Source organism: Ceratosolen solmsi, unplaced genomic scaffold (genome assembly GCF_000503995.2).
Source record: "Ceratosolen solmsi marchali unplaced genomic scaffold, CerSol_1.0 scaffold31, whole genome shotgun sequence".
In the NCBI taxonomy this organism is placed as follows: domain Eukaryota; kingdom Metazoa; phylum Arthropoda; class Insecta; order Hymenoptera; family Agaonidae; genus Ceratosolen; species Ceratosolen solmsi.
In genome coordinates, this window is record NW_011948432.1 from 2,740,255 (window position 1) to 2,752,776 (window position 12,522).

Here is a 12,522-nt window from a genome sequence, read left to right on the forward strand (position 1 = left end):
CAAATGATTGTGTTAATTCTTCTTTTTAAATTTTTAAATGCATAATTAATTAATATATCGGAACTATCTTAAAAAATAAATACTTTATAAAATGTTTCGATGTTCAGCAAAGAAGAGTTTTGTATTCAATAAAAAAAGTCGTTTCACATGACAATCCTCTTAAACGTTTCCAAGCCTTTAGAAAAGTTCATCAAAACATTGAAATACATTAAAAAATAAAAAAAAAAATATATATATATATATATATATATATATATATATTAATCATATTCGTTAATGAAAATATTATTGTCTCGATTACTCGTTACCCCGTGATTTTAATGTATTTGGTGGTATTATCGATGATAGAATGGTTCGCATAAACAAATACGACTAACCATGTAAATTTGATGTCAAAATTTATCTGTAAAATAAACCTCCGCATGTAACAAGTTGGCGTACTCCAAGTATAATATTAGAGTTTGGTATGTAAGTTAGTGTCTTCTAGACTCGATACACTACACTTTCTATTTCACGCTCCAAGTACATGCGAAAAGCCGCCTCGTAGTCCTCGCTTTATCGGCGTATGCTCACTAAATTTCTCACACCGGCGCACTTCTCAATCCGACTTCTCGACGGCGGCCTACGAGAATCCATTGTTTAAAACTCGGCGGCAGACACATTAACTCCGGCCAGGTCGAATTTTATCGGGCCAAGCTATCAATGGGAGCGGTACATCGTTGTTTAGTCCTCGGGGCTCGAGCGTCGCTTCATTCCTAACTCCGACCCCAGCAGCATCTCCCTTAACGGCTACTACTCGTTTCAACTTTCGCGAACCTACGTATCAAATTCGGACTTCTCATTAAGCCTCCGCTTGCTGCCAATCTCGCTTTCGGTAAGTTCGGGTTAAGCGACCCAGTTTGATCGAAATTTCGTGGCGAGGCGCGGCGACGTTGGGCATTGGGCGGGGTTAGGGGTTAGGGGCTAGGGGGTAGGGGGTAGGGGGCGTTTGGAGCGTTTGGCATGCGTCCCTAAAGCCAGCCGAGGAAGCAAGCAGCTTTGCTCTCGAAACTTGAGCTGCCCTCTCTGTATTCCCTCCCGCTCCAGGTCCAACAAAATCGCCCTTCGGTATCCCACCGGCGGGGCCGTGCGAACTTTCATCGCCAGGATGTTGACGGGCTGAGCTACGAGACAGAGAGAGAGAGAGAGAGAGAGAGAGAGAGAGAGAGAGAGAGAGAGAGAGAGAGAGAGAGAGAGAGAGAAGAGAGAAGCGAGGCAGACGTTCCAATATGAAGCTCGAGTCGAGCCAACACCGAGCTCGGTTAGGCACCGAGAACGGTACCTACTCTCCGTCTATGGCCATAGTTAATGGCTGCGTCTTGATAAAGCCGTTGTCGTTTCGTTTAGAGGAACGCGGGCGTCACTGATAACAGGCAACGGCGCGTCAAAGCTCGAGAAATTGACAATGAGAAGAAATGTCGTGAAGCGTCGCTGGCGACTCGACTGTGCGCCCAGCTAAATACGAGAGCGGCATCACTGTTATTTAAATAAAATGCTAATGCATCCGCGTCTGCTTTCTTCGATTTACTAATTAGTATTGACAGTGTGACACCTAACCGTGCCGGGCCAATTAGTCCGACTCGACTTTTAAAAATAAAACTTCGCGATCGTTTGTATTAATTTTTTTATCGAGTGCGACGCCAACAATTTCAATTACAAAATTGTTAATTTATATTATCGTAGGAGAGTGCCCATTGGCCTTTCGTAATAAAACACTTAAAATAATCGGCGAGATATAAAATTTTCATTTCACAATTAACAAAATGTTTAGATTTGAAGAATTCGCCGTGAAATCCGTGGGTGAAATCGACGCTCCCGCTTGATTATTTTTGCACACATACGACGACGCTTACGAACCTACGCACATAGAATAAAAAAAAATTTTCAATTACATTTGACATATTGTTTATGCTCGTTCACAGTTACAAGTACATTCATCCAAAAGTTAAAGTATTATCTCTCGTATTTTATAATAAGTGAAACATAAATGTATAGGATGATGAACTGACTTTTTGCTTTTTTACACATGTCAATATTATGAAAAATATTGATGCTAAGCACGCGAAACGACGAGCCTTATTTTAGACAATCACAACTCTTCGTTAGTAGCTTCGGTATTAATGTGAAATATAAAAAATAAAAATTATACGCCACGTAATGGTAGGAGCGTTAGAAAGAAAGTGCATTTTAAAACATCTACCAGAACGTCACGGCTAATTAATCCCAAAGTGTACTACTCCAATTAATTCCGATTGAATTTAATGTTGGGAATAAAATTTGTCCCCAACAATTCTCTCGTTATTAATAGCTGCAGACAATAATGATTCCATGTTGAATAAGTCGGGTAAGTTGCATCGACACAATTTTTCACGATAAAATGACTTTAAATTTCCTTGTAATGTCGATCGAAATGGAGCTTTTCTCGTTCCGCTTATGGAGCTTGTGAATGCCCGCACGGACATTCGGAATTCCAACACTTTCATCGATTCGTAACTGGCATTGTGCGGCCAACTCGTTCACCCACCCCCGATCGCCACCCTCATCATGCCTGCTACATCTTCTCTCCGGGCCGTCACTCTCTTTCGTTTTCTTGCCGCGTGGCGTGACTCCCGAACCCATATACAAGCTCTGCTATCGCTACCTCTCAAGAATATGTATTCCAGATACGAAGGCGGACGGCGAATTCGCACGTCTCGGCGCGAAGCCGCGCATATACGTGCGTATGGCCGGTGCAACCTGCCAACGGAGTCACGGATATTCCGGTTTTCCCCGGCACGCATTCGCCGCATCTCTTTTGCCAGTCTCGTGGGGTCCTCGCGCGCCCCTTCCCCATACCGGCTTTCCTTCGCGCTCCTCCCTCGGTGGCGGCGGCGGCGGCGGCGGCGGCGGCGGCGGCGGCGGCGGAGGGGGTCGCTTGTATAATTCATGGGACCACCCGGCACGGTTCATGCGGTCGGTCGGATAGTGGAGTGGCTGGGCTCGAGGGGGTGCGGCGGTTGGTTTGCTCGCTCGCTCGCTCGCGCGCGCGCACAGTCGACGTCTCATCCCAGTGTGGATTCGGACGAACCCCCGCGGCATCTCAATGCTGACCGACCGCGCCGGATTAGCTCCAGGAAATTGCCAAACTTCTTTCCACAGGCCGACGAGATAGAAAAGTCCATTTGGAAAGTCGTTGCTCAAGGCGAGCAGATCCACCGACTAGCCATCCTACTCCACCCCCGTCCACCTCCGCCCTCCGACCCACGACGATCCACAGATATCCCTGCCCCATGAGCTTGGGATAAGGAGGAAGGAGCTTCGAAGAGACGATTCGCCGGGGCTTGTCTCCGATGATCCATGTTTTTATGGGATGAGCGATTCTGGTAGTGCCGGGGATACGCCCTCGACGCTGCCTGGTTGAATGTACCACAGAACTTAATAATTCGCGGACTACGGACATGGATCATTCCGCCCGACGAGTGGTAAGAGGAAAACTACGGCTTCCAGCCAGATCAGGAGTGACGGTTTATTGGGTAATTGAAGGCGGAGTTTATACGCGAGTTTCACCGCATGAAAAGTTAATAGTCATTTGAAACGTGCTATTCAGTGCTGTAGCACTCGATCAAAGTGTCGGCTTATTTTATCCGAATGTTTAATACAAATGTGCGATCGGTCGAGCAGTATCGTCGTCACGCACTTGCCGACACGTGCCGATTCTCATAATTCTAGTATTAGCAGCAGCAGCAGCAGCAGCAGCAGCAGCAGCAGCAGCAGCAGCAGCAACAGCAGCAGCAACGACTACAACAACAACAGCAACAACAATAATACACTATAACAATGAATAATTCACAACGAGGATTTCATTATTCATTATAACTATGCTAATTATGCTAATTATTACATTTAAAGAGCTTTCGACGTTTTACTTACATACCCTCGTATAATTCGATATGTCCATTATCCAGAAATTATTTAGCTATTTGTGATGAGTGGAGACTGAATTGAGTGATCGCTAAATGATATCCACTCAATGCTAATATTTCTTTATAAATCTTGTATTATTTTATTTATTTAAAGCAACGAATTAGCCCTATTAAGAAATTAGTCGTCCACGTTGTGATTCATTTTCAACATGCAGAACGCAATGAATGATGAGTTAGAATGATTTGCCAATCGATAAATTCTGATTTAAAATTAAAACATATAAATAATATTGCGTAATTGATATTTTTATAGTGAAAGGATTAATATTTAACCTTTGAATAACTAATTTACTCATCAATGGCTGATAATCATTATAAAAATCCGGGCTTTATCAGAAGATAATTAGTGTACACATATTGTATTCTTTTTTAATGAACATCAAATTACCTTTAACGACGCTATGAAAGAAAAACTTTTTTTTAACGAGATTTCTTAACGAAGCTCTTCAAATTCTCCCAGAAATATCAAGAGTCTTTTCTCATTCAATATTAAAATAGATAAAAAAAAAAAAAAAAAAAAAAAATTGCGTAGTCTCGAGAAGGTTGGAATTTCACTGTCGGTGATGTTCTTCGAAAATTATAAACATCCTTTATAATTTTATGAAACTAAAAATAAGTATGTGAGACAGTGAGAGTAAGCAGATGCATGTTTATATGAGAATTAAACGCAGCGCGAGTAATCCTTCACAAATTCTCTTTATTTACATTAATACTCAATACGTTTCTCCTTCTCATTTCATTAGCGCCACTTTATTACCTACTACTTTAGCCATCATAGTTGTTTGCCTTTCAGCAGTGCCAGGACTACGGCCGTGAAAATATCCTTGCCCATCGCCGTCACCGTCTACCCAACGTATAAACACATATACAGACTGTAAATACTTGGGCATTAAGATAGTTGCTGAAAGTTGTGGAATTTCTTGGCCTTGGGCGATTAACGGCGGCACTCTTCTTCGTGGAGTTACCGAGCAGCGCATCACGGACACTGCGTATCGGAAATTCTCGCACCCCGGACTCGGCAAGCCACAATCTTCGCGCTGCGCTGCCGCGAGAATGGGATAGCTAAGGAGGGGGGGGGTGTGGGTGTGTGGTTTTGAAGAGAGAAAAGGCTCGAGGCAGCTCCCCCCCCACTCACCCCTCACCCCCCTCCCACGACCAATCTCTTCCCAGATCTTACAAGTTACCCCAAGTACGATCGATATGTAATAATTAATAATGGATGACCCACCTCGGATGTATACGAGAGTATGAATTTTATTACTTTGATTTTGATGAATATAGATTTCGTTTCTCCCAACTTCTGGCGGGAGCTCGCGATTTTTTAATTTCTAACGAATTTTCTTTAACTACTGGCAAAAACTTTCTACCCATTCTACCAACTAACTGTACCACCACATAGAGTGACTTTTCAAAATTAAATTCTAAAGTGTTTTATCGACGTCGGTTTCCTGTACATTTTTCTGCGAAAAATTCTTTGTAATTCATGAATTATTTTGCCTCTTTTTCTTTTTTACCTATAAATGCTGATTAATCGTCGTTGAGCAGGCAGACGGTTATACTTTTATAATTTTAAATACGTATTATACAATATTACATAAGCAACATTTGACATTCTCGCTTTGATTAATGAAGCACATATGAGTGGCGAATACGATTATTCATTGGCTTATTTTAAAAGTTGAAAAACAACTTAATTATATGAAGTATTGAGTAAAGATGCCGAAAGCAGTTTACATTCCTATTTATTGCACACATAGTTACGATGAATTTCTGCACATCCTTTCTTCATTCAATTTCGTTGAGTTCGGATATTCAAGCTGCGACAATAGTTTGCCACTTAAATTATGTAATACAGTTTTATCAGCTAATGTTCTCAAGCGTAAGTATTTTTCATGCAAAGCAACAATTAATTATAACGATGATGTACGAATTGCCCCTGATATATTGTTATTATGCATCAGTGATGGTTGGCGTGCAATCAAGTAGCCATACCAAATACCAAGAAAGAATAAGCAGTGACAATCGATGTTGATGCTGGCCGTAAGTCAACATTTGAAAAAGTAAAAGTAAATCTGACATTCTTGGGAAGGCGGTGGAGTAGATAGGATGAGTCGGCCGTGGTAGAGTGGTCGTGCGGCCCTCCTCAAGTTCAAAAGTTGCAACGTCAAGAGGCCGTGGTTACGGCTCCTCTCCATTGTTTGTACATCAAATAAGCAGCAGCGCTGCAATCAAAGATAGTCGACGGGAAGGAGCGTGAGGGAAAGATTGTAGGAGGCGAGAAGAGAGAAGAAACACGAGTATCCAATCTGAAAGGCAAGCTCCCGTGAACCATGCTTCTTCTACCTACGACACCCTCTCGCCCACTCACTCATCCTCTATCTATATCACCTCCCCCCTCTCACCCTCTCACCCTCTCACCCACTCACCCTTTCTCTCTCTATCTATCTATCTCTATCTGTCTGTCTGTCTGTCTGTCTGTCTGTCTGTCTGTCTGTCGCTCAGACCGAGGTGTTTCTGCTCTCGACTTGCCTAGTCGAGACGAGTAGGTGTGCGCTCTCATCGATAATTAAATCGTCCACGTAACGGAGCAAATTGCCGAGGAAGGGAGAGGCAAAAGACGCGCTCGACGGTGCGAATTCGAGCGATTGAGACGAGAAAAGAGCTGGACCAGGTAGATTTGGAGAGAGAGAGAGAGAGAGAGAGAGAGAGAGAGAGGGAGCATGGGTATGTACGGCGGTTCGTTGCATTATGTAGAAGCTACGTTTCTACTGCAAACGATCGAATGAATGCGATATTGTCGTCGACCGCGTCTACATCGTTACGTGATGGAGTTTTGTGTCCCGTGGTAACTTGCCCCTTCTTCCGAATCCCCCTCCCCAACACAACCGACCCCACCCCACTGCCGTCCGCACTCCCACGACAGTGCTTAGATCGGGTCGGAATAAATTAACTCAGCGTGAGATTTAACGTAGAGTGAGTAGGGTGGTGAGCATGAGATGGGGCAGATTTCGTGAGGTAGGTGGGTGTTCGGGGAAGGGCGACGGATGAAAGGTGGAAGATGAAAAGAGAGAAGAAAAACAAAACTTGCGCTGGAATCGCGGAATATCAAGAAACAGGGATACTTTGGCCCTTAGGCAGTTCTTCATAATAAATTCATATCTCCACAAGCATACCACCCTTCGAATTTTCCCTCTTCGTTCCATTCCATCATCATCCTTCCAGGCTTTTCCTTTTTCCGCCTTTGCTGAGTATTTTGGATGCCATGGCTGCTCTTTGAGAGAAGAAGACGGGATAGAGAAGCTCCGTGCCGTAGCGATGGGGGGAGGCAAAGTGGAGCGACGGGAGTCCAAACGGGGAGGGGAAGAGGACAAGCTCACTTGGTCCAACGACAAATCTCTTTTTTATGCCGCATAATAAAACTCGCCTGACATATCTCTGACTGCCACCACTTAATTTTCGTAAGAGCCACGCTCCGTGGTTCACTTGACTTCGCTTGATTTTTCTACTCCGCTATCTTTTCCTCTATTTCTTCGTCTTTACCCTCTTTATCCACTTCCAATGACGGCCTGTTCCTCTGAATTGCATTCCTTTTAACGTATCGCTGTATTCTTTTATCCGGGTATCTTTGTCTTTTTTTCTCTCTTTTTTTTTTACTCACGAGTTCTTTTATTTAGTTTGTCGTTCTTTACCCGTGAAGAGGATTTTCTTCACTGGCAGCTAAAGGATACTAGTAACCTTAAAGCATTATTCGCTTACGCATCCATATTGCTATTGTGTATCTTATTACATTTTGCTTTATCTTCTTCCAGCTCTAATTCTCTTCTTTACCATTGCTTTTATGCGTGAGAATTTTAAATGAAAAATATTGTACGTAGGATTTAACATTTTCGCTTTTCAATATAAGAATGATTGGCGATGGCGAGGAAGCATTGAGAAAAAGAGCAGATTAGTTAATTCTTTTGTAGGAAATATTCAAAGGATTCGTGGCTGGTATTCAAAAATAAATAAGAGCATTGATATTTATGCAAATGCGGTAAATCTGTATGACACACGCTAAAACAAATTCCAAAATCCATGTGATTTTTAAGCTAAAAAGCTCATTGAATTAAGGGTATAATTTTAAATAAATTTTATAATCAAAAGTTTCTATACTGGAATTAAATGACAATAAAACAGTTTTCTATTCGATGAAATTCGAATTTTAAAAGTACCGATTTGATAGAAGGCCATTGCCCTAACCCTTTGACTCATGCAACAGCGAATCTGAAGATCGGATCAAGTACGTCATCAACGAAGGCAATCGTCGGCTCTGTCCATTTCCTCTCATGTCAAGTGCGAAGGGCGAGACGCATTTGACTGGATGGCTCGTACATTCGCATTTTTCAGCAATTTTTCAGGTCTTTTATGCTAAGCGCCACAATTTATTTGAATGGTTTTAATGCGAAAAACCGATGCACACTAATGGACGACAGAGGCATTCCATTTCTCTATGGGCGTTTTTATTTCTAATATATATGCATGAACCACGCATATATGTATATTGCATCCAATGAACTTTCATCAGCACACACATATGCGTATTGCGTGTACTTAAAAAAGTTTGTTGTAAGGTGTAGGCGCAATTTGACTCCGACACTGTTCTTTACACCGTATCACACGCGAACTCTCATTTTTAAATTTTACTCTTAGCAATTATTTGTGTTGATTGGATAATTATGAGTCTCATATATCTTGATTATAAATGAAAAGCTTCATAGTGAAAAAACTCTTACTTGTGAGTGAAATGATGATATCGTCTCTATATGATCACATGTGTGTGTGTGTGTGTGTGTGTGTGTGTGTGTGTGTGTGATTATATATATATATATATATATATATTCCCGTAAACTACGAAGTTGGTAATTTCTGTTTATATACTATTACGTGTATATTGTAGTAAGTATAAAAGTTTGATAATATTTTACGTGTAGAATATTATAATTTCTAAAACAGTAATTACAATGATATATTAATTATGACATTAAGATATTTATAAATACGTTTTTGTTACCTACGAGAAAAATCTTTCTTGTTAGTTGGCAATATGGAAGCCGTTTCTACTTAGAACTATTACAATCCTAAAATTCTTTTTTATCGGTCAACAATGTTTCACCTATTATACTAATTTATATAATACTTAAATTAATGAACACCTAAGAATTTCCTTTCACAATTATTTCAATAGGGTGTAAGGATGGATAAAAATTATTTTCTACTTTTTATAACGCTTTTTTTATTACGAAGAGTAAATTTTCATTCAATATTTAGAATTTTTTTTAAGGAAATTACAAATAAGAATGGATGTGATTTTCATTGGAGCAAAAGGAAAAATAAAAATAAATATAAAATACAAAATATGTGCGAATATCATTCATTGAAGTGAAAGCAACACGACGGATTAACATAACTAATGTGAAAGTATATTTAAAGGTAAAATTACACTTCTTGGTATTATAATGAATTTTATATGTACGTAAAAGTAATAAGAAATAATGTCGCTGAAAATAAAAAGTCACGGATTATTTTATAAACAAAACAGTTTTTAATTCACTCTTTACCACACACATTGAAGAAAATAATATATAGCTAAAGCAATATAATATTATATACTGAATAATGGAAACGAATTAATTTTGTACGTGTTTAAATTTATTTCGCATAAAATTCATTCATTAATGAAAAATTATGCAAAATAATAAGTGGACAGCGTGAACATATTTTATTTGATAAAAAAAAAAAAAAAAAAAAAAAAAAAAAGGGGGTACGAAAATACATTTGTAACACATGTGTATGGGAATATAACTATATTAGTAACATCGAAGTTATGCTTTGTGCCGTACAAGAATAATTATTATACTTCTGTATATTTTATTATACAAAAATTTCGTATCTTTTAAAGTATTAAAATTTAATTTTTATGGAAATATTATATTTTTTATCTAAGCGACAATTTTGTAGCTTATTAGTAACTATCCAGATGTTCTAATAATCTAAAAACTAGATTATATACATGGATATAAAAACGTCAAATTAATATATAAATATTTCCGTTTGTCAATATTATTTGGAAAGAATCTATAACTTTAAATTTGAAATTTCATACTCAACAATATGCAGAGAATTAAAAATATTTCATAAATAACAACTTATAATTTATTACTAATCATTAATATGCTTTCTGTACCCATTTTTTTTTTTCTATCATATAAATTGATTATTATTATGGGTATTCAATAATCCTACTGATATTAATAATCGATTAAAAAAATAATTGACAATTTTACATTTAAATGTAATATTTAAATATAATTAATTGTTTGATTAAATTAAAATTCTTTTTATAATTAATACTTTATATAAATACTATTTCCGAATATATTAGATTTAAACATATAATAAAATTCAACTATTATTGCTATTTAAATTAAATTTATATATCCGTCACATACAGAGTTTTAAATAAATTATGATTTTATAAAATATATATTTTCATATAATATGAAAATATTTTAAATTTTTCAAAAAAAAATTAATAATCATTGCTTAAATACAAATGGGAAGTTTAAATTAAGTATTTTTTGCAACATTAAAGAGTATCGTCACAATATAAACAAATTGAATTAGAAATTTGAATAATAAGCAGCAAGCAACTCATTAATTACAATTATTTGTCGATTTGTAGATTTAGACGCCGCCCAAATCTCAAGAATCATTAACGGATCCATTGCAAAACCTTCAGTACTACTTAATCTCATTTCGCGCAAAATAAATTAAGTTCGCACATAATGTAGCAATAAATAAATACCCATATAATGATAAATTTAGAAATAACGATAAAACGAGGAAAGACATTTGTTCAAAATATCCAAATGGATCATGAATAATTTAATATTTACAATTGTCACTCAAACACGGTAAAGTATTTTTTTTTCACACTCTCTATTAATATTTTATTTTAATTCATAGTGAGAATGCAAAGTAGCTAACAACGTAACGGTTTTTATTAGAATTTTGTTTAATAAAGAGGAATTATTCCTAATTCGGATATTTGTATTTTAAATTTTCAACTACATGACATCAATACTCATGTATAATATTGTGAAAATCATATTAAAAGAAACGTGCTGCGCAAGAAAAATAATAATAATAAACAGAGAAATTTAATATTATCGGCTTGTGGAGCATCAAAGATTTCGTTAGGTTTCAATTTCTATCCTGTTTGTGCATTGAATACTAAACATGTCCCTCGACAGCTGACAAATGCTTTTTCCACTTTGTCGTTAAATACACAGGAAAAAAATATGGAAAAATGGATAACATCTGTTGAAGGTAAGTGTGCGTGTCTTAAAGTAGGAATGCTCGTAAGACGATGAGAAAGAAGTAACTCACCATAGAGACGAATGGTACCCTCGGTCTCGCCTCTTGGATTTTTTGCTACGCACTTGTAACTGCCGTAGTCCGATTTCTGCAAAACAATTAAAGTTATAACATTAAAGTTAGCTTCGGCTTTCAAAAGTTCTCGGGCAGCCATGAAAAGCGACGTACAAAGCAACGAGCAGCGCGCAAAAAAGTGTGAACAAAAAAGAAATGCAGGACAAAAATGCCGTTAGTGAATGGTGTGTTGGCGATACCGCGCGATAGGGGTAGAAGTGTTGAGAGCGGGATGAGGGAGAGGGGGAGGGAGAGGGAGAGGGAGAGGGAGAGGGAGAGGGAGAGGGAGAGAGAGAGAGAGAGAGAGAGAGAGAGAGAGAGACAGAGAGAGAGAGGGATGGTGGAGGGGGGGGGGAGGGAAGGGGATTCAGAAACAGACGGAAAACCACTTGTATGGAGGTTCTCGAAACAAATCTGGTGTGTCCCGAAGGAATCGATAACGCAACGAAAATGTACATCGATGCACGAGCGCGCTTGGCTTTATTGCTGGTCGTTAAGCAATCGCAGGTGGTGCGGGACGTCAGGGGGTAGGTGGGTGAGAAGGTGAGGCGATTGTGGCCGATGGGGTGAGGAGGGGGGTGGGGGTGGGAAGGAGGAGGACAGGAGGAGTCCCCGAGAGCGTCGAGACGTCGGATAAGTTCGCGAATTGCGATCGTTTCACTGCGCCACATTTATTTCTCCTTTCTCCCGCGCCGTCGCTTTCCTCTTAGCTACGAGCTCGCGAATTTTAGCATTTGGCGTTTCTGCTTTTTCGGCGCGCCGCTATTTCTCGTGCCATTATACTCCTTCTACCTCGGCAAAGCCTCTACAAGCGGCCTTGCCCAACCTTGCAACACTGTCCGTAACTTATCGATACTACTCGGCGAGAGATATGTGCCCAACTTTTTTTATATTATTCGTGTACACTTTTGAGCTTAATTGCCGGGCATTATGAGGTGAGACATAAATTGCGACGATACATTTATTATATATTTATTTCGCCATATTTTTATAAATCCAGTCACACGCTCTTTTACCATTCTATAATTCTTAATTCGATTGCACATTATAA

At 39.0% G+C, this 12,522-nt stretch overlaps 1 protein-coding gene across 1 annotated transcript in view; it reads right to left on the bottom strand.

The window, feature by feature from the left end:
- Positions 1 to 12,522, bottom strand: part of LOC105364400 (lachesin) — a 182,799-nt gene that overhangs the window by 33,905 nt on the left and 136,372 nt on the right. The window contains exon 6 of the mRNA XM_011502313.1: positions 11,430 to 11,505. Within this exon, the coding sequence (XP_011500615.1) occupies positions 11,430 to 11,505 (76 nt within the window). The remainder of the gene's footprint in view (positions 1 to 11,429; positions 11,506 to 12,522) is intronic.